At 31.8% G+C, this 24,067-nt stretch overlaps 1 protein-coding gene across 2 annotated transcripts; it reads right to left on the bottom strand.

Annotated features, from left to right (window-relative positions):
- Nucleotides 1–700: 700 nt before the first annotated feature.
- On the bottom strand, nt 701–7,507 carry LOC108335737 (uncharacterized). Of its 2 annotated transcripts, XM_052869021.1 has the most exons (10): nt 7,289–7,507; nt 6,543–7,165; nt 3,840–6,143; nt 3,586–3,744; nt 3,323–3,496; nt 2,974–3,177; nt 2,765–2,863; nt 2,065–2,661; nt 1,479–1,849; nt 701–854 (listed from the first exon to the last, which is right to left on the bottom strand). In XM_052869021.1, the coding sequence occupies exons 2-9, from the start codon at nt 7,155–7,157 to the stop codon at nt 1,502–1,504; spliced, it is 4,500 nt and encodes a 1,499-aa protein (XP_052724981.1). In that variant the 5' UTR covers nt 7,158–7,165; nt 7,289–7,507; the 3' UTR covers nt 701–854; nt 1,479–1,501. The 2 variants fall into 2 exon arrangements, with proteins under 2 accessions (XP_052724981.1, XP_017427351.1); XM_017571862.2 differs by lacking the exon at nt 701–854 and having other exon boundaries at nt 1,243–1,849.
- Between the last annotated feature and the right edge of the window lie 16,560 nt (nt 7,508–24,067).

Genomic DNA, 24,067 nt, shown 5'->3' with positions numbered 1-24,067 from the left:
CAAACTCATATATCGTTTGGCCTTTCGGAAAGGTTGTTGGTTGATTGGCCATTCAACCGAGCTCATATATTGTTTGGTCATTCAACCAAGCTTGTAGGAGGATTGGGCATTCAACCAAGCTCATATATTGTTTAGTCATTCATTCGAGTTGCTTGTAAGTTGGTCATTCAACCGTCTTGCTTCTAAGTTGGTCATTTGACCAAGCTTGCTTATAAGTTGGTCATTCAACCAGCTCGTAAGTTGGTCATTTGGCTGAACTTACTTATAAGTTAATCATCCAAGCAAACTTGCTTATAAGGTGATCATTGGGTCGGGCTTGCTTGTAAATTGATCATTCAATCAAGTTCGTTTGAAAGATATCATGTAAAAATACCCCTTCCATCTTGTGTTGCTAGATTGTTAGATTGGGTAGGTTCAATTAGGTGCTGCAATTAGGTGCTGCCGACTTTAAGCGACTTTTGTTGGGTGTTTCCAGTTTGGGTAAATACTTAATGTTCATTTTTGGTCAGATGATGACTTTTAACTTGCTTGTCCTCACATTTATAGTCCTTCTTGAAATTGCCTACTTTAAAAAGAAGGGAACCTGACCAGGTGAAGACGAGTCGGTCAGGCTGGCTTGTATTCTAAGATCGGTCAAAAACTAACAAACAAAAACCTGAAGGTGTGAGAACTAAAAAGATTTTTAATAAATCTTCAATGGAAATTGTAGAGGTGAAGATCGAGATGGCCTGGTTGAATTATATGCAGAGGTCTATACTCGGTAGCTTTTGTTTTTGTACTTAGATATTGGGATGTCGAGTTCCTTCATACTTGGTAACTACTTTTTTTTATACTCACGTCGAATTCCTCTATACCTACAGAAAAATTGATTAGACCACAACTTGAAAGTGGTTCCCATTAAATCTCAAGTTAGTGAAGTAAAATGAATGATTCATTCATCCATCATTAAGCATAAATCAATTAACAAACTTATAATAAAAAATAAACATTTATAAATGAAAGATAGTACCAAATACAAGTTGATAAAATACTTGTTAAACCTAAATTTCCCACTTTATATTTTTCAAGACATTATTTTTTTTATTTTAGTTGCTACTTCTTTTATTTCTGTATGGTATTCAAACATAGGAGAATGAGTACGAATGCAATATTTCTGTATGGTATTCAAACAAAAAGGTAACCTGAATAAAATAGCTACAATAAAACTAGAAGAAAAATACATTATAAATAGCAGCGAAAATATTTTATATAAAGGAAGGGCACAATCACAATAATTTATTATTTTCTCATAATTGGTGGCAGAAGCATTCGGCAATCACGACACATCCCAAAGTAAAAAACAAAAATCTCAATATGAAGAAAATAATGACTATAGACCAAAACTAGCAGGAAAAAATTGCAAGGGCAAGAAAGAATTGCATCTATATATATGTATGTATGTAATAAATATGTAAGGGTAACATCCCCGACGCGCGCACCTAGTGATTGCTCTGGAGTGTCTTCAGAAACCAAAGCCTTGAAGTGAAGATCTCAGAACGCTGCTATTGCCCACATAAAACAAGGCAACAGCAACTATAACTGCAATTAGAACCCACATCCATGGTTGAATTCGTCTCTTTCCCCGGTTGCGGAGAGCCAGGGGTACAGATTTTGGCTTGGTCTGCTTCGTGAATTGAGATGGTTTCTGCGGCTTTTTTGTTAGCTCAGTTGGTTTCTCACTCTGATCATGTTCTTCCACACTTCTTGTTAGAATTTCTGAGGTAGGAGCAGATTCTTGTTCTATATTATCTGCAGTGACAACAGAAGCTGCCTTTCTTCTTTCCTTCTTCCTTGCCCTCTTCTCCCTTTCCTGCTCCAAACACGCATATGGTTATTTAGTTTAAGAATCAGAAGAACATGGAAATGATCAAGGTTGATTTTGGATAATGGAAGGAATTGCAATGAATTAAAATGAATGAGGAAAAGAAATTTCATTCTACTGTTCAGATACGTAACGAGGGAAATGAACAAAATTCTGATTCCACCTATATTCTTTTTAAATCACAAATGCTATGTTATAGTTACCTTCTCTTTCTGTTCAGCTTCTTTTTGTGCCTTTAAGGCAGCCCTTTGTTCAGCCTTCTCTGCAATACGCTTTTTCCTCTGCTGGGCCTCCTTAGCTTTCTCAATCTCCTCTAGCCTCCGCTTTTCCTTCAACATTGCCTCCTCTTCCTCCTTCTTTGCCTTTTCAGCCTTCAGTAACATTTCCTCTTCCTCCTTTGTTCTCACAGGTTCTTCTTTTTTAACTTCTTCATCGGACTCATCACCCCAGTGAGCCACAGGTTTTTCTAAGGGAGAAGGTTTGGTAGGATTTTTAGCTTTAGTTGTCTGACTAGTCTCAGTTCTTTGCACTACAACCTTCGAAACAGGTTCATCCTTTATAATAACAGATTCTATTGAGGGGGGTTTCTTTTCTTGTTCCAGAGTTGATTGCGAGACCACGGAAATATTTTTGGAAGCTCTTACAGTTATGACATTAGGAATTACAGGGGGTTCTTCATCAGGACCAAGTGATCGGCCATCTAGGGTTTGCAGTCTCCTAAGTGTACTCCTAGTGTTGCATCGGACATAGTCCCTTCTGAAATCGTCATTTTTGTTCCATAGCTCCATAATTCTCTCAACCTAAAGTTCTCAATGGTGAGCGTTGAATTCAATCTATTTGCCTAATAGAGTGCATAAATGAAAATGATAATCTCTCTGTTCATTTAATGTCTAAAAGAATCACCTGATCAACACAGAAGCATTGTAGCTCCTCTTTTTTCCCTCCTGCTGCTAGTTCCTGCGCTTTATTTGCAGCCTTTCTGTAATCCCAGAAATGTTTGCCCTGCATTATCAGTACAGAAATAGCGTCAACATTTCTGCATGGCATTTGAATTGATTTTTATCTAAAAAGAAAGAAAAAGGAATGAGGTGGGAAACATAGAAAAACAAAACCTTCTCATGCAATTGTTTTTTCAAAGCCACTGACTTAGCATATGCCTCTTGACGAACTTCATCAGCTGCCTTAAACTGAGCAATCAACTCATTCAGCTTATCATATTCATTATTATATTTCTTCTTTGCGTCTTTAGTTGTCGCATCTAACTTCAGAACATTATTTCTAAGCACTTCCATTTCCTTCTTCAGAAGCTGTAAATGCTGAAAATAGTGAAATATCACAAATTAGAAATATAACAAAGATATTAGAAATCTCTAAACACCGTATTTGATACCGATAGTACCTGGCAAATGCAATCAGATATTAATTCAGAAAATATAACAAAGAGAAGCTTGTATATGGTACCTTAGAGTGCTCTTCAATATTGCCCTCCTTGTGGTCTAGAGATTGATCCTGCTTTCTCATATTAGAAGACAGCTCCTCTCGATTCTGCTTCAATTGTTTGATTTGGCGTATCAATTGCTTTTCTTCATTCAAAGGCAAAGTTTCGTGCTGAATCATGTGTTCCATGTTTCTTATCTGCCAGTAAATTAGAAAAGTAAACACAACAAAACAAGCAGAACAATCAAATCCTCATAAATATCTCCAGAAGAAAATTAAAAGCACACCTTGCCATCTATATCCCCAACAGAAATTGCATTGTTTAATCTGTTCATTTTGGATTGAACCGAATCCATCTCCTGGCGTTTGGATTTGAGCTGGTCCCGAGCAGCTCTGTGGGCTGTTATTGCAGCCTTAACTTCTTGGTCGCAATCCTTACAACGGGCCTGCTCATAGCAGCATTAAAAAAATTTACTAAGGTTGGTCTCAAACTTATACAGTACACAAAATTCTCTTATGCCGACTTCAAAATAATATTTACCTTTATAGTCTGGCTTTCAGCTCGAATAGAATCTCGAATTTTAGTCTTCTCTTCTACTTGGCGAAGAGTTTTTTCAATCTGCTCTTTAATGTTTTCATCATCATCATATCTGGGAACCCTGATCAAATAGAAGAATGGCTTTTTCACTATCTCTGCACCCACATTCTGTACATCAGTAGCATCCAAGGCAGGTCTTGTGTCTTCATCTCCTTGATTGCTGCCTTCACCTTCAACTACAGGTTGAGCTTCACTCTCCACTGCCCCCTTTGAATGTTCATCTTCACTCTCCAATGGAATCCTTTTAATGTCAGATACAGTAGAAGATTCAGTTTCACTCTTCAGTGCACCAGTTGAAAGTTCAGCTTCACTATTCACTGCATTGTTTTTCATCTCACGCAAATCAACAGAAGATTCACTTTCACTCTCTACTACACCGTTTGAAGGTTTAGCTTCACTCTCAACTACACTGTCTGAAGGTTTAGCTTCACTCTCAACTACACCGTCTGAAGGTTTAGCTTCACTTTCTACTTCACCGTTTGAAGGTTTAGCTTCACTCTCTACTTCACCGTTTGAAGGTTTAGCTTCACTCTCTACTTCACCGTTTGAAGGTTCCGCTTCACCCTCAACTACAGCATTGGAAGGTTTAACTTCACTCTCCGCTTCACCATTTGCAGGTTCTGCTTCACTCTCAGCTACACCATCTGAAGGTTTAGCTTCTCTCTCCACTGATCCATTTGAAGGTTCAGATTCTCTCTCCACTGCACCATTTGAAGGTTCAGCTTCAGTCTCAACCACACCATCTGAAGGTTCAGCTTCTCTCTCCAGTACACCATTTGAAGGTTCAAGTTCTCTCTCCACTGCACCATTTGAAGGTTCAGCTTCACTCTCAACTACGCCATTTGAAGGTTCAGCTTCCCTCTCTGCTACCCCGTTTGAAGGTTCGGCTTCTCTCTCCACTGCACCATCTGAAGGTTCAGCTTCCCTATCCGAAGGTTCAGCTTCATTCTCAACTGAACCATTTGATGGTTCAGCTTCACTCTCCATTTCACCATTTGAAGGCTCAGCTTCCCTCTCAACTGCACCATTTGAAGGTTCAGTTTGACTCTCAACTGCACCATTTGAAGGTTCAACTTCACCATTTGAAGGTTCAACTGCTCCGTTTGATGGCTCAGCTTCATTCACAGCTGAAGATTCAGCTTCAACATCAACTGCACCATTTGAAGGCCCAGTTACACTTTCAACTGCACCATTTGATAAATCAGCTTCACTCACAACTTCCTCGTTTGAAGGTTCAGCTTCACCCTCAACTGCACCATTGGAAGGTACAGCTACAAACTCAACTGTACAATTCGAAGGTTCAGCTACAATCTCAACTGCACCATTTAATGTCTTGACTTCACTTACAACTGCACCATTTAAAGATTCAGCTTCATCCTCAACTGCACCATTTGAAGATTCAGCTACACTCTCAAGTGCCCCATTTGATGGCTCAGGTACACTCTCAACTTCACCATTCGAAGGTCCAGTTCCACTCTCCACCACACCATTTGAAGATTCAACTTCCCTCTCCACTGCACCATTTGAAGGTTCAACTTCCCTCTCCGCTGCACCATTTGAAGGTTTAGCTTCACCCTCCACTGCAAAGTTTGAAGGTTCAGCCTCAACCTCCTCTGTACTGTTTTCCATCTCAGACACAGCTGAAGGTGTACTTTCACTCTGCACTGCACCATTTGAAGTTCCAGCTTCACTATCTACTGCAGCATTTTTCATCTCCTGTACATGAACATTAAGTTCACCATCACAATCAACCACATTGTTTTTCATCTCACAAACATTAACAGAAGGTTCAGATGTGCTCTCCGCTGCAATATCAGACACAACATCACCATCTCCATTCACATCTGTTATGTTTAAGGCTGTCGTTCTTTCTCCTTTATGAACTAGTTCACTTCCTGTTTCCTGCTCAGACCTTTCCAACTTACTGCCTGATTCACCTTCAACAACAATTTCATTCTCCTCAGTGCACTCACTAGGCTCATGCTCTGACTCTGCCAAACCAGAGGCAGACTCAATCTGCCCAGTCTCTGAACTATTTCTAGCGTCTTCAGGTTCATATTCCTTCACATCTGTAGTACCTGAAATGCCACCAACATCAACTGGAACCTCATTCCTCTCGGTGACTTCTTCCACATCATGATTTTCCTTAGTTACAATGTCTTTGTCATCCGAGACATCTGCACTAACAACATTTTCGATTTCCCCACTTTTATCCACATCTCTATCAGAGATAGACTCACTTTTACTCTGCACGTTAGAGACAACAGATTAAGAAAACAAGCAGACTAAAATTAACCATATTATCGCCTGAATCATTTACTTTAGAAAATTGGTCCTTGAAATTAAAAAAAAAAACAATGCAAGCATTATTTCAATCTCTAAATTGACAAAAAAACATGGGTAATTTTAATCCTTAATTACACAATCTCAACAACTAAAATGACTTCGACTGGTCAACTTAAGGACTTTAACGATTTCATACACCAATTTAAGACTAATTGGGAATGAAACTAATTCACGCACAAAAAAAGAGATTTTTGTAATTTAAGATAGTAGTTTCAATGATTAAACAAAATTAAGCATGAGAAACAAAATACTGCAATTTAAAAAATTTAGAGAACTATTGCACTGTTACTCGCTTCCTACCTGCACGTGATCTCCACCGTTCGCATCAGCAGCCGCAGTCACTTCCTCCTCAGCTCCGTCCACCATCGCCACATCATTGTGAACTTCAACGCATTCGAAGTCACGATCACCTTGATTCACGTCAGTATCTCCCTCCACGACATTGACAACGACACCGTTTTCATCTCCAGAAACCTCCGCACGATCCAAAAGTTCACATTCCTCAACTTCATTCACGTTCCCATTCGCATCACCGACAATCTCGCCCTCCGCAGCGGCACTGTTTTGAACATCCGAGGCACCGACAACAACATATTCCTCGTGATCCGCAACTAGCTCATCCGCAGCAGCAGCTCGAGTCTCATTCTCCACGACACCGTTCCGAACGGATCCTGCGCCGCCTTCACTGCATACACGTTTCAATTCACCGTCCTTTTCAGAAGCTTCCTCCGCCGTACCGTTAGCCTCTGCATCCTTGCAATTTTTCACCGCCAATTCCTCCGACGAAGCTCCACCGGAGGCGAGATCCACATCGCCATCCACAGTGTGTGCAACTCCCTTGACATTTACGCCGCGGTGATCGTCGCCCGAATTGCCTTCTTCGCCGCTCACATTCACCACCTGCTCCTCCGTCATTGTGCTCCCTGCAACATTAACGTCAAAAATCAAAATTAAAATCAGAGGAAACAGTCACACACGCAAAATTGCGCAGAAACAAACGGATCCAATGCGGATCAAATCGCAATGGCGGAATCGGATTGGCTTACGGAGATGCAGAGCCGGATCAGGCGTGAGCGAACAGATCGAAAGTGCAGATCAGAAAATCGAAGACAATGAGTAACGTAACGGAACAAAACTAGCGATTTCTGTGTGAATAGGAACAGATGCAGATGCAGATACAAACGCCGATATATAGCCGACACAGAAGAGAGCAAAAAAAAATAGTGAATAGAATATTTGAGAGAAAGGTACTGTGAGTCTTCCACTTGGTTTTTAAATGATTTAGTTCATGGATTTGTCTCTACGCACCAAATTTGAATTTATTTTGGATTTTAGATTAGATCCATCTTTTCTATTATCAAATCAAAAACAAATTATGATACGATTCCCATCTTCCTTTTTCTTCTATTTTTACTCCTCTCAACATATCCTCTATCTCTTAGTTATACAGTTAATATACTACACTCTATCACTATCTAAACCATTAATGTATATAATCACTGTAATTAAGCAAATCTTATTTCTTATTTTTTAAATAACTGTATAATCAAAAGATATTAAATATATATTATTAAACCATTTCATTATCTTCTTTAATATACATCTAATGTATCATTTTGTTGCATTGATAAGTGCATATTTTTTCATAAACAAAATTAAAATATATAAATGATGCCATAAATAATAAATATCTTTAAGCGTATCAAGTATCTTGCAATTTTACATTCATTATTTAAATTCTGTTTCGGAATTATTCTTATTAACTTTTAGCTGGTTAATAATTAAAAAACAGCCTTGAATGATTTTAAAATTATTATATTAGTATAAAATTCATTAAACATACTGATTTATTTATAAATAATGCTGATTATCGACTTTTTATTACAAACTGTAAAATCTACGTTTCAATTTAGAAAGAACTTTCATAAAACCTGTAAGATAGTTATAAAATTAATAAAAGTTTACTATATATAATAATTCGCCATTTAATAATAACTTACATCGTGTACTATTTGTTTTATTGGGCCAAAATAAAATAAATAACATATATAAGAAAATAAATATTAAGAAAATGTTATTCTTTTAAAAAGCTCAGAAAAAAATAAAGGAAAAGATAAAGACCAAGGTTAGATAAGAAAATAATGAAATATTAAAATTATAATTTAATCTCTTTTTTCCTGAAACATATACTAATTAATATTTACTTATTATAATAATTTTTACGCCATTTTTATTCATACTTTCTTCTTCTTTTTTCAACTTTTGTATCACATTATATTCTGAGCCACCAAATTTTTTCTAATTAAATAAAAAAGCATAGACGTTGACTTTCTCGTTTCCATGTGACGACTAAAAATAGAATCATGCTAATTAACTTTAACCTCTGGAAGAATTTCAGAACCGACGATTTATTTATGAGCATAAATAATCATTTATGGAAAAGTTATTTAAATAAATTTTTACATTAATTTTCCTTTCCTTTTCTACTAAAGTCAAACCATTTGTTCTATCACCAAACTTTTTTGAGTAATCAAATATTAATTTCATTTGTAACACCGTAACTATTGTTAACGCAAAGCTTTTACGTAATATACAAATAGAAAAATTTCTAATTATTATGTGAATTCATCAAAGTCAAATTTAAGTATTTTTCACAATATAAAAAATAAAAACCCTAAAATTTATCAACTTTTTGAGAAATTTACATTTATAGAAGAGAAAAAAAAATCAAGAAAGTTTAACTTTGTGGAGTGAATGAGAATGTTGTCTTGAATTTTTTAAATTTAATTTATAACGTACTTAGTTATTATTACTTTATTTGTTTTACTGCAGTCATTAATGACTGGTAAATTTTTCTACGGCTTGAACTTATCTATTAACTAAGGGTATCTGGTTCCATATAAGATTAATATTTCTAGAAGCTTGTAGTTTATCACATCAAATAATCTTTTTCGTTCTCCATTAATTTCTTTTACAATACTTTGCATTTGAAAATTAAAAAAAAAAATTAGCTATTGATTCTAAAAGAAATAAATATAAAAAATAAAAACAATCATAATTTATTATTTTATTAACAAATTTATAGTTACTGTTATTACTATTGTAATATTTAGTAATTAATTTATATATATAGTTTATTATTGTATTATATATATAGTTATATATAAAGAGAATTTTCTTTGCATAATTAATGTTTCTATTTTACCTTTTTATAGTATAATTGTTGTTTTGATATTTCTTTAAATAAAAGTCAATTATAATTAATAACTGAAAAGATAATAAATTAAAATATAGTTTTTAAATTATTTTTTAATTTCAATATCAATAAGTTTTATTTTCAATAATTTAGTATATTACTCTTATAAGAAATTAAAGTAATTAATATAATTTGTATTATTTTTTTGAGTTATAATGCAACAATGGCAAACAAAATAAAATCATTTATAATAATTTATAAAATAAAATTATTATATTAGATCAAACACATTTTTATACTATTTTTTTATTTTAATTATAATACAGGTACAATAACAACAATATATATCAAAAATTACGTAAACACATTAAGGATTCAATATATAAATCCTAAATTCTTAATAAAAGAAAAAACAGAAAGTAAATCTCTTTTTTTTTATTGATAACATTCAAGATTTAGGTTTACAAATTTTTTATAATAATATAACAATTCAAATCATGTTATTTAAACGTTATATTATTTCTACTTAATCAACAAATAAACATATTAATTTTTTATTATAAGTTGTATGTTTATCTTCATTTAATTTTTCGCTGATAAAAAAAATCTTCATTACATCGATAAAAAAAAATTTATTACAAATTTTATTATGTTTGTTAACATTTCATAATATTGTCTTTTGATTTTATTTTGTTGATTGCATTATCTTGATATCTATTAATTGAATATAAGATTTATATTCTTCCACTTACTTTATGATATTTATATTATTAATTGTGATTTATTGTAATTTTTTTCTCAAATATTTGTTGTTTATTAAAAACATGTATACATACATAAATTATTATACTATCTTATGGATTTAAATATTATTGTTCTTTCTTCTCTTTTAAAAAATGATAACTAAAACCATTTATTTTCTTTTTTACTTACTTTAATTTATTTATCATAGATATTCTATGATCTCAATAATATTTAGCATAATTATTCTTCAATTATGTTCAACTAAATATACTTCAATTATATTATGTTCAACTAAATATACTATAGTTTGTTAGGCAAACATAGGTGTTGTTATACTTGTGTGTATGCATTTTTCAAATATTTGTATTATAATATTAGTAATTTAAATATATATAATATATATGTAAATTAATTAAGTTAATATGTAAAGTAAATTTTTATTCATTAACAAAGTTAAATATATATTTACACAGACATATATTTATGTGTGAGAGAAGATGGATAAATTGTATAAATGAAAAAAAAAACATAAGAAATGTATTGGTCTATTGTTATCACAACAAAGAAATCAGCTAGTCATGGAGTAGAATGTTGTAATACAAATCCACTAACATCTAAACATATAGTATGGGTGTGTGATAAATTGCATAAATGAGAAGAAAACATAAGAAAGTTACTACTCCATTATTATCACAATAAAGAAATCAACTAGTCATGAAGTAAGGTATTGTATTACAAATTAAACAACATCTAAACATATGGTATATGTGTGTGATAAACTGCATAAATGAAAAGAAAACATAAGAAACTTATTGTTCCATTATTATCACAATAAAAAAATCGACTACTCATATAGTAGAGTGATGTAATACAAATACAACAACATCTAGACATATTGTATTTACACTCTACTAGTACTTAGTTACTTTTCAACTCAATGTCTAAAATTAAGACATGATGTCTTTATTTATAGAAATTTTCACGAGTGCTCAATTCTATCTTTTGACGCTCAACTACAGACACCACAGTAAAAATGCATATTTTCGACAAACTTATACCAATAGATCTAATTCTATCGATAAATGTTAATTTATGAAAGGATTTATCAATGAATGTGTCTATTGTATTTACAAACGGATATATCCATCGGTAAGGTATATATGATTTAGTTTACTGACAGATACAACCTGTCGGTAACTTGATCGATAGGTTTTATGTCTCTCAATTCTTTTTTTGTGTTCCTTCCCCTGTCTTGCCTTGATTTAAGTTAGGTTCTCCCTCCTCCAACTCATTTTATGCATTCTTTCACTCTATGTTTAACCGAAGCCCCCTTTATTCCCCTATACTACCGGTGTTTGTCATTGATTGTCACAAGGAAGAGGTCGCTTCCCTTCCATGCCTTGCATTGAGTGCCATGAGGAGGCCGCTACCGTGAGGTGACCTAGTTGTGACGGGTTGCTGCCGCAACGAAGGCTTCGTGTTGAGGTATCTTGGTTTGCATGTTTATTGTCGCTACCGTCATCGAGGAAGGCTATTGTCATTGAGGGGGTTGTCTAGAGGCCCAACCATCGAGGTATGTTCTATGTTTGTGGAATGAATAGTAATAATTGAGCCCTTGATCTTTGTAACATGAGTAGTTGATAGATGATGGTAATTCTCAATCAGGTGTTATTACATGTTTGACTATATACCAAATGGGATACATGGAAAATCTTTCTAGTAGCATAGAGACAATTCTTGAAGATGATAAAAAAGTTTTATGTATTGTGTTGATTGTTTCAATGTACTGCAAGAGACAATATTGTCATAATTTTTATTTTAATTCTAAATTTATACTGAATTTTCTACCACAATTATTATTTAGGCACGTTAAGAAGATTTAAATACCTTTATCTCACCACCTAGAATTATAAATACATTAATAAATTATGTTCATGAATTAATTAATTTTGTATCATTTGTATAAATAATCGATTAGTTGTTTATGATGAATTTTGAGATTCTATCAAGATTTTCTATTTCATTAACATCCTTTTGAGTATTTTGTAAAAAAACAATAATTTTTAGAATAAGTTGCACCAACCAGCTCAACCGAAGAAGTTTTTCTTTCTTGTGGAAACAAGTTATATTGCAAGCTTTTTAACTTATTTTAACAGTCGTTGACTTGTTTTTTACATATAATTTTAGCGTATATTGATGTAATAAATTCCCTTAATAAAGTTTCAAGAAAGTTCATATTTTGAATGTATTACATATTTTTCTAATAAAGAGAATGTGACCATATTGAATTATCAATAATATTGAAAAAAAATCATTTCAAGTTGATTGGATTGAACTCGTTAAAGATTCAAAGATAATCAAATCCATCTTACCTTATTGTGTTGCTCTTATCTATTATCTTCCATTTCATTGTCTTTTTATATACATTGCATCTTAAAATTATCATATTAAGTGATTCGAATTACAATTTTTTTATTTTATTTTTTTCTACCAATTCACCACTTTTTAATTATTGTTGAAGCTTCCAAGTGCACACATAATTCACATCAATACCATAATTCAAAAAAATATATTAAAAAACTTCTATAAAGAATACTTATTTGATACCTATTTTATTTTCAACTAAAATCAACACATGACACAAAAACTAATATTTTATTAATAAACACACTTTTATCTTATTTATAAATAAATTCTAGACTTAAATACGATTAAATATGTGATGAGCAAGCAGTTGTTGGTGTCCATATTTGTTGAAAATGAATGTTCCATTTTTAGTAAAAGAGCAAAAAGAGGAAATGAGAGAGAAGGTACAGAGGTGGTTGAGAAATAACTTACCATCATAAGGTTACTTGTATTTCCTTGCAAGCACATTCTCTTTACCAATATGTCACTCTTTTCTATCCTCACTCCACCTGAGCCCATAGCTCTTTCAATATACATTTAGCTTGCTTACAAATTTATATATGCTATTCCTCTTTTTCTTCTTTCTGCCGACAACTTAAGCCTCATGAGGCCTTCTTTTAATAATTCTAAAATCAAACCCTAAAATCCAAAACTCACATGTAGTGTGTTGGAAGGATAATGATACTTTGACAACATTTTTTTGACAACATTTTAACATTATTTATGTATCATTCTGTGATTGATCTATATTGATATTTATGATTATTATTATTGATTGTGAAATAATTTTGAACCAATCACAGAATAATACGTAGATGATGTTAAAATATTGATAAAAAAATGTTATCAAAGTATTATTATCCATATTGAAAATCTAATCAAGAACTTCAAATTCTACATTAGATAAAAAAAAATAAAGTATTATATAAAAATAAAAAACTCATTAACTTATTGTTTTTAAGGTTTTAAAATTAACGTTAATCTCTTATATAATTGAGTTCAAATTTTATTATTGTTATTGTGTCTTCTCGATAAACGTGATGTACCAACATATCATACATATCATACATCATACATGTGCTTGGATCCCACTATATGCACCTTAGACGTGTTCCACTTTTAAAAAATTATTATTTCCTTTTATATACGTTTTTATTTGATGACTTTTCAGACCTACATCACTGTTCTAATGTGCATGTGCAGAGTACAATACCACGAAACAAAAGTGCATTACGCTGATAAACATCATTTTCACTGTTCGTCAATGACTTTGCTATCATCTTCTTTAGGTTACCTTCTTTTTTAGAAAATATTTCAAATCTAGAATTTTGTAACAACATATTTAGTTATCTTTTCAGAGGTTGTATTGTTGATTAGTATTTTAAATGAATAGAAAATATATTATATTGTATGTAAATAATTAAGGAGGCATAAGGCACTTCAAAGGTAATTTTGAAAAAATATTTCACACTGTTTTCTTTTATCTTTTTTTATAATATAACAATTTTACCAAACAATTCAACAATCACCTTAAATATTATAAACACATAATATGAAGATAAATAAAAAATATTTTATTATATATTATACAATATATATATATATATATATATATATATATATATATATATATATATATATATATTACACAGGCACCATAATTACATTTAAATATAAATAATCAAAGTTCAATGATTTCAAAAGATAAACATTAAATACTTTCATTTGATATTAATCCATAATTCATGATCAAAGTCTCCATGGGTACAACATTGACCACCATTTAGATCTCAAACATAACTTACATTCAATCAAGGTAACTTATTCTCGGCACTGCATAAAGTGTTATGCAATAACTTTCATAAATTTTTCATTTCTTAATACTTTCATTTATATGATTGGGTTCTAATAAAATCTAAATATTTCATTTCATATGATTCCATAACTCAATACTCACACAAAGCAAGGTTATCACGCTTATCTCACATCTATAGTTTAATCTCATTTCAAACTACCGTGTTCATAAACACTTAACAATAAATTACAATATGAATTTATCTTAGCCATTCATTAGCCTATTTGTAAGACCCTCCTTTTTCGGTTTTGAGTGAATTTCTTTTTTTTAGAGGGACCATGGTTGTCCCTTGAGTAGATTATTTAAGAGAGAGATAATAGGGTTCTGCACTTGGGTTGTGAGGGTACTGAGTTGCAGAGAAAAGAGTGATCCGTAAGAGAGTGTTCTAGAGGTCCTTGGAGCAAGGTGCTGCCCAGATTTGTGGTGAAGGATTCAAGGTGTTCCAAGGAGGTCTTCAAGAGGTAAGGGGAGCTAACTCAACTTGGTTTCTAGATTTTGTGGATGTGACTATGATTCCAATTGCTTGATTTTGATGTGGGGAGCTGTATGGAAATTGATTTTTTTGTTAAATGAGTGGAATGATTTCAAGAAAATGATTCAAGTGGGTTGTTACTATGGTTTTGACCTATGAAATTTTGGTATGAACGTTACGATGCAAAATTGTTGAATATATGATGGATTAATGGTGGATTTTCGTTCTAGCATGATAATCTATATGTGTATGAAGTTTTTGGTGGATTTGAATGTGAAATGAGATGGAAACCACGATAGTTTACCCTACTTTTTCATTAAGTGCGAAAATGGTTTGTTTTGGATGATTGATGAAATTTAGATGGATAAATTGATGATTATGGAAAGAATGGTGTGGTGAGAATGATTAATTGGTTAAAGTCTAATACAAAGTGGAATGATATTGTTTGAAGGTATTTTGGAGTTGATTTTGAGATCAAATCTATGGGGGTTTAAGAATTGACTTAATGAAGTATTGGTTTTAAGTGAGAATCTGTAATGAATATCAATTGATTGGATATTTACAGAGTTGTTTATGATGGAAGTTAGCTAATATGTGGTGAAGGATGAATTAGTAGTCGTTATAGTGTGTTTGCCATGTGGATTCAAAGGTATTTTAGGGGTATTGATAGGTGAAAATCTAAAGAAGGTAAATCTGATGTAAACTAAACATTTTAAGCTTGATAGTGAGTGATTCAAAACTGGTTTGAACGTTGAAAGTGGTAGAAAATGGAAGTTAGGTTCCTTGGTAGTTTATATGTTGAGGTTGGATTGATTTTGGACTATTTTTAGGGGTTTTAACATGTGATATTTTGAATTATATGTTCTGGGCTGTAGGTGTTGATTTGTAATCTGTTATAGAGCCAATTAGAACTTGTCCAAGTGGTTAGTTTGCATAAAACAAGAGTATAAAGTGTAAATTTAAGTTTAGGTGTTTTTGGAGTGTCAAACATGATGTGAGATACCAAGTTTCGGGTTTGATGATCAATAGATGTTTGATTCGAGTTATAAATATGTTTTCTCATCAATCCTAATGTTTAGGAGGTCACTTTGATCATTAGAATAAGTCTCAAGTGCATAAAAAGCCAAATCTGCACTTGCTGTCAATTGATACGGCGCTCCAGCGCCCTCGGGACGCTCTCCAGCGCGCTTAAACTGGTGCAGGTCGCGCTCCAGCGCGCCTAAACGCAGCAGCAAGCTGCAGAATTTGTTTTTGATAGTTTTGGGAGTTCTGGATGTCCGTTTTGGACGTTCTTTAGTTCGTTTTGGGGGTTTTTGACCCTCCTGAAACTGTTGGTGATGGTTTCAAAGCTGTTTGAGTTACCTAAATATGGGTATTAAAAGGATATAAAGAAAATGTGTTATGTGTACATTGTTTTGAGTTGTTAGATATATCTATTTGATATGGAAATGCTGTGTGATCGGTTTGACATTGCAAATTGATATGAGAATGATGTTTGGATGGTTAAGTACTGTTGAAATCATGGTTGTATATGATTTGATTATGAGTTTCATGTTAAATGAAGAATTGAGGTTATTAATGATATGGTATTGTGATAATCTCACTTATGCATTTGAATATATTGAATATATGCTAAGTTCATAGTTGGCGAATATGTGATGATGATATGATATGGGCGTTATGGTATGGTTGGATTGGTATTGTAAGGATTATTGTATATGGGTATTTTGGTGAGATGATGTTATTAAACGAGTGGTGGATAGTAAGCGTTGTGCGTGTTGGCCCGGGGAATCTCTTTAGGTGAGTGATGGGGGGTATACTTGCACTTGTCCGGGGAAGCTCTTGTTCAGAGTGATGGAGGGTGACATTGTGTACTTGCCCGGGGAATCTCCCTATAGAGTGATGGGAAGCAGCACTACACATTGGGGTAATGTGTAACCGCCCGGGGAATCTCTTACATTTATGTAAGAGTGATGGGGGTGACGTGGGGTACTAGTCCGGTGAAGCTCGAGATAATTAAGTTGGCGTTGTGCTTGCGGGCCCGGGGAATCTCTTTAGGCGAGTGATGAGGGGTATACTTGCACTTGTCCGGGGAAGCTCTTGATTAGAGTGATGGAGGGTGACTTGTGTACTTGCTCGGGGAATCTCCCTATAGAGTGATGGGAAGCAGCACTACACATTAGGGTAATGTGTAACGGCCCGGGGAAGCTCTGAAAAGAGTGATGGGAGTGACGCTAGTACATATTGGTGTATGTATTTTGATTGATCTGTAATATTGGTGGATGTAGTCTGATTTATTTTGTAATGCATATTGGTGTATGCATTCTAATTTGATATTTGGATACATATTGGTATATGCATAAGGTTGAAGCATAATTCGTACTTGGGTATATAGTTTAATGTGGTTAAGGTGTGGATGATAGTATGTTATTATGAGTATATTTATGATGTATATGAATTGTATTTTTTGTTAGCTCACCCTTGCTTGTTTGTGCATGTGAATGCGATGATCGTATAATGTGTGATGTTATACGAGAGCAGATGTTATTGCAGATGTGATGGCTGATATTTCTGAACATGCATAAAGGATGAAAGAGAGATGGGATAGATGACTGGGAATGTATTTGTTTATATTCGATCCTGACTATTTAAACGTTTTATTTTCGGAATAATCGGTTTGTAATAAATATCGTACTATTTTTCCGTTGAGATTGAATATTAAAATTTGAATTTTTAGTTACGTGTTTTACGGAAAAATTAGTCGACGTAACACCAAATTTCGGGGTGTTACAGATGGTATCAGAGCCTAGCCTCTCCCAGTACGGTGTGGTTCGAGGACGAACCAAGCGGAAGCTGGTGGGCATGTGACACCCGGGCACGGAGACGAGGGCGGGGAGTGACGCCGGTGCAAGAAGCATGGTGCAGGGGGCACAGACAAGGAGCGGCTCCTGGCAGCTTCGGGTGGAAGGGGTACATGGACGAATCGGACATACACCGGAATGAGAGGGATTTGGAGACTGTGTAGGTATGGGACTATACAGTTGAAGGATAGCTTAAAAGGATTGATTTGGCTACTCATATCACCAAAATGCATTTGCTTTTCGGTAGCCTGACACATAAGAACTCCATGGTTAAGCGTGCTTAGCCTGGTGGTGATCTGTGGGGGCAGTCGATGGTCCCTGCGAGTTGCCGGGACGTTACACTATTCAATCACAAACACATCATACATCTTAAAAATTATAACAATTAAGACCTTTAATGACAAATTTAAAATAAAAAATTTATGTTTAAGAAATAAAAAAAATATTATAGGAGTCTCTTTGATTCAAAAATATTTCCTTATAAAATAAGATTCACTTGTGACGATCACTTTACTCAAACAAAATATGATTATTTGAGAGACAACCTTCTTTACTTTTAGTGTATGGTTTCATAGATGAGAAAGAAGAAAAGAACATGAGAGAAAACTATGTGTATTGAGTATGGAAGGTTTACAAGTTACTTGAATACATAGTCATGCATGTCTTAATAAACCCATGCAAACGTATAACAAAACCCGCAAGCCCTAACACACCCCTTAAACTTAGGGGGAAGGTTGTAAAACATACAGATTAAGTTTATTTTGAAATATAGAAGAACGTTCCCCAAATAAAGGATTTGTAAAGACATCAACGATCTAAAACTAAGCAGGGATGTGTTGAACCAAAACTTGTCATTCAGAGACGAGATGTCGTACATAATGAACATCTAAAGCAAAGTGTTTAGTTTTAGAATGCATAACAAGATTTATAGTGAGAAGAACAACACAAATATTGTTAGAATAGATGACAGGAGTTGACATTGTTGAAAGAGGTAGATTGTTCATCAAGTTTTTTATGATATCCAAATTCAGCTAATAGTTTGACAAGTCGGCAACTCGATAGGTTGACAACACAGGTCCGAGCTCGACAACTTGAAGGCCAAGATTAGTAAAGTAGATTGTAAGTCAAACCTGAATTATCTTAGAATCAAATTAATCAAAATATAATCAATTAAGAACATCTTTAGCATAAAAATAATATGTTTTGAAATCCATAATTGTCATCTAAATTGTTTTAAATGATTATTATACTTATATAATCGATTAAAAAAAAATTAATTTTTACAATTTAAATCTGAATGATATTGATCGATATTTTCATAATCAATTAATAATATAAAAAAAACGTTTTTCCTTTAAATAAGTTTTCCTCTCATTTCAAAAATACAATTTTATATCAAAGAGTTTATTATGTGAGAAATAAATGCATTTGAGTTATTGAAGAGAGTAAGAGCTAGTAATGGCATACCTAGATATATTAAAACACAAATAATAATGTAAATACTTTTTAAACCTTTGATTATTTAATATCTCAAATTGAATGAATTAAAAAGATTGTTACTTTTATATATAAATTACTCTGCTATAATTAATAGCTAAAAAACTTAATTAGTTAGCATTAATAATTTAAGTTATCTTATTATTATATAATTTTATCCTTTAAATAATATATTATAAAATAATTAATCTCGTAAAATTTTTTTATCTCAATTTTAATTTAAAACAAAAGTCAACTTGTGGTAATTGTGATAGACTAAAAAGTATTAAACTTCCGCTAAATTATCAAACTCCTGTCAAATTGTGGTAAATTGGCACGGCAATTTGTCATTTCTAATTTTATTTAGTTATATTTAATAACTTTAATCGTTAATCATTTATATATGTTAAAAATATAATTATATTGGAAATTGAATTAAGTTACATGTTACAAAGAAGGTGATTGGAGTAATTTAGTTTTTATGGATGAAGTAATTTCTTTCGAGGTGTTATGAGAGGAGAAAAACAATTTTTAAATTGTTTATTTATGATAAATTTTTCAATGAAATACTAACATGACATGATTAAATACTTAAAAATCATTGGACAATAATAAAAAATGATTTTACACTTTCAAAATGAAATCCTATGATTATATAATTTAACAATTGGATGGGATAAGTTTACTTGCTATATATAAAAAAGAAAACTAATATCAATTTGGGGATAGACTCGTAAAATATCTTATCTTATCACAATGACTTTACAAAGAAATGAATAATTTATTTCTTGATTGATGAAAGCTGAACGAATCATTCTTTATGACTAGGTTTTCAAATGCAAGAAATAGATGAAATTCTATGGAGAATGGAAAAGTTTCCTTGAATGAAGCCATGATTGAAGAAAGATAAGAGAGAGATATATATAGAAGTATATTGAAGAAGCAAACAAAATAGTGTATGACCTAGCTGTTTTGGACACTTGTTTCATAAAGGGATACTTGCTTATAAATAGGTACTATTATTGTCCATAATAAAAAACTATATTCTTAATGCTATATTACTCATTCTTTTTGTTCATTTTGTTTCATCCTTTTCTATATCATATCACATTCAATAAATATATATACCTATAATATATGCTTCCCTTCGTGTAGCAACACAACCAAAAATAAAATTATTTTCTTAATAAACTAAAACCAATTGACACAAAGTTTAAATAAATTGTATGAAAAATATACATATAAATTAACTTATGTGTAAATAGAGAATCCCATTTAATTTTTCTCTTATTTTTTTAAATAAATCATAAATGGTTAGATGTTTAAAGATAAGTTATTTGTGCTTATTTGGAAAAACTTACTTAACAAAACAAAATGAACATATTTTACTTGTTTATGTGTATTATTAATTTGTTTATTTTATAAATAATGAATTTTTACTTTCTTAATTAAGTGGCCATTTTAAAAGAAAAAAATATTTTTAGATAAGTAATTTAAAATTAATTAATCAAACTAGTTATCCATTTGAATTTTTTTTAACATTTTTTATATTAAAATTGTTAAGAAGTGAACTTTAAACTTAATTCAATCTCTCAAAACTGGTTTGTAAGATAAAGTTCGCATCTATTTATATTATAAATTGATTTTATTTTTAGTCGAGGTGAGATTTCCAAGATAAAAATATTCTAGATTTAAATTTGAAAAGAGAGATTAAAAAAAATTCTACAAATATTAATCATTTTCGAAATCTACAAATATCAATCATTTTACAAAATCTACACAAATTATTGTAAAAGTATGGAACTGAAAAGGTGATTGAATGATATAGATCTAAACATAAAAGAAGAAACCTAATAGTGAGTCCAACACGTAATCCAGATTTGGTTTTGCGCGTAGTGGTGTTAGAAGAAAGCATGATGCATGTTAAAATATAAGTTTCAAAATGTGATGTTTGTCGTTTCCATCAAAGTGCTTCTAAGATCACATCATGTGCTTCTTATACAACTCATTCTACTCTGTATTTGGTTGTCATGCCATTCTAGCCATGTGATGTCACAAACAATAGGGAACAAAATTTATATGCTTTATGCCCTTATTTAATCACATAATAATCATAATACATACTTAAATTATTATTTTCTTGTAGCTTCAATGAATGTGTAAGATCTATAGTAAATTGCATCAAATAATACAAATCAAACATGCTGACAATTTTACTAGAATTACATATATTCTAAAACACATGAACAAAAATGGTAAAAAAGGACCCAAGGCTGAAAAAGGATTACAAATTATAAAAATTGTAATTTAATCTAATATTGATTATTTTTATTGCATAATATTTAAAAATTTGATTTGAGAGTTCTAATAGTACAATTTTTTTTAATCTAGGTATTATTTTTATATAAGTAAAAAATATTTATTTTGTAATAATTATTCTAAAAATTTGACTAGAATTACATGTCTTCCAAAATATATTAAAAAGTGGTTAAAAAAGAGACAAAATGTCTGAAAAAGAATAATAATTTATTTGAAATTATTTCTACTTTATTCAGAAGGTAAATTATTATTTTTTAATAAAATTTGAAAATTATGGTGGTAGGAATTAATTATATATTTTAATATGATTTAAAATTATCTGACTAAAGTCAAAACCTTTTAATAACATTTACATCGCTGACTCGTAAGTACATATGCAGGGGTTGGTGTGCAGAAAAGTCAAACGAGGAATGGGCCCTTTTTACGTTGCAAGGACCAAATTGGCCCACAAATTAAATGGGCCTATGAAGTTTGGTGTCGCGTGTTATTGCATATCAAACAATATTTTTGTTTTGGCTGTTAAACTACTTCCACCGCATAAATGCATTCAATTATTAAAAGCGGATATAGAAAATTTATTTATAATCCAAACTATATAAATTAAAATTTTAGAAAAAAATACTTAAAAATAATGATGCTAGATAAGTCATACTGATTAACTCCATAACCTGCAATAAAAATTTCACTCCGTACAAGTTGATTTTCTATAACATTTACGAATTGAATTGTGGAATGATAATTTTTAAATTTTTTATTACTTTATTGAATAATACTAAATTAATGCATGAATTCATATTGGATTAGAAGATAATTGAAGGTGAGTAAATATTCTTTTCTTGCAGTTTACAATTTATTGTTAGGTGATTTTTGTCCTGATGTGGTATACTGTTTGTGTCTTGAAAATCATATTATTGAAGTTGGTAGGATATGATGTGTTTAAATTTTGGAGATTAACATTTTAAATATGGTTGTGTTGTCTCATCATAGTTAAATGTGTTTGCATTGTGTTTGCAATATGCTTCCTCGTCTTTAAAGTTGTGTTGGAGTAACTATTTCAATATGATATGAATTTAATATGTATTTTGCATATTAATATTTTATAGGTGTATATATATTTATATACTTGTGTGTATTATGGATGAGGATTTTGAGGTGGTTTTCTATCATTAAAAAAATTGTAAGTGATTGGAAATTGAAGTGCGAAGGAAAAACTTTTACGTTTTCCTTTGACCTAGATATGTGGAGCTAATTATATTAAAAAAATATGAAGATATGTTAGATTCGAAAAGTTTTACTATTCCATAAGAGAAGATTCAGTGTTAAAAGACAAATTAGAGTTTTTGGCTAATGATAATAGTGCAATGCATATAATTCACTTAACGAGACTAAATGTTCATGATCATTTATTACTTTGAAGTTCTGATAAGAGTTTGGCCACGAGAAAATTACTTTGAAGCTCAGATAAGAGCTCGACACGAGGCCATAATTACTTAAAAGCTTAGAGAGAATTCGATCACGAGGCTAGATTATATATTATAACTCGACTTCGTGGCCAATCCACCTCCAAAGCATGGCCAAATGGCCAAAGGACGAGTTAATGACCTAATTATATCATGAACTCGGCCTCAAAGCCAATCCATCTGTAAAGCATGGTCGAATGGCTTAACCATGAACTCAGCCTAATGACCAACCCATTTGCAAGCCATACAAGTAGGCCCAAACCAAACTCTTGAGATTGGGAAGCTTATGTTTATACCCGGTCCCAAAAGCATATTAAGTGCACAGTCTAACAAAGTCATTTAAGGCTCTTTATTAGGAAGCCACCCAAACCTACACTTATTTAGGTCATATTTACATATTATAGCTAAATTTCAATAGTTTAACATGTTAATTATTATTTACTTTCTGTTATTATTTATTATACTTTTATTATTTTTCTAGATAAGTATTATTCTAAATAATAATATATAAACCCACAACCCACGTTAATCTTATAAATATAATATTAACTCTCAAGGGATACTCACTTACGCACTTGATATCACTCTCATATAATAGATCTTAACTCTCTTACTAATTTAAGCATTAAAGAGTATTTGAAGGTGGATCTTCCTCTCTTACCAACAACATTCTTCAAACAGAAGGAGCGATAAAAGCACCGTTAAGATCTTGTTACTTGTCTACAAAGTTCACATTCAATATCCTAGTAAGTTTAAGATGAAAAATTATAATAAGATGGAAAATGGTACTTATATTTTCTCTTAACAATTAGATGATAAAGTATAGTTTGAGCAAATTACTTAATTTTGAAAACTGATAGACAAAACATACCGCACACCCAGTCACATATCTTAAAATACCAAGTCATTGATTAATATTCAAGTCACTGAAATGAAATTTTATGTGCATCATTCAATATTATTACAAGTATTCCATAATCATTTTTGCCACCATTACATGAGACACATCATTAATAACTTTTCAGTTCAACCGAAA

The sequence above is a fragment of the Vigna angularis genome, chromosome 10 (assembly GCF_016808095.1).
Source record: "Vigna angularis cultivar LongXiaoDou No.4 chromosome 10, ASM1680809v1, whole genome shotgun sequence".
Taxonomy (NCBI): Eukaryota; Viridiplantae; Streptophyta; class Magnoliopsida; order Fabales; family Fabaceae; genus Vigna; species Vigna angularis.
Note: the sequence above shows the minus strand (reverse complement) of the source record. Positions and strands in the feature narration are given on the sequence as shown.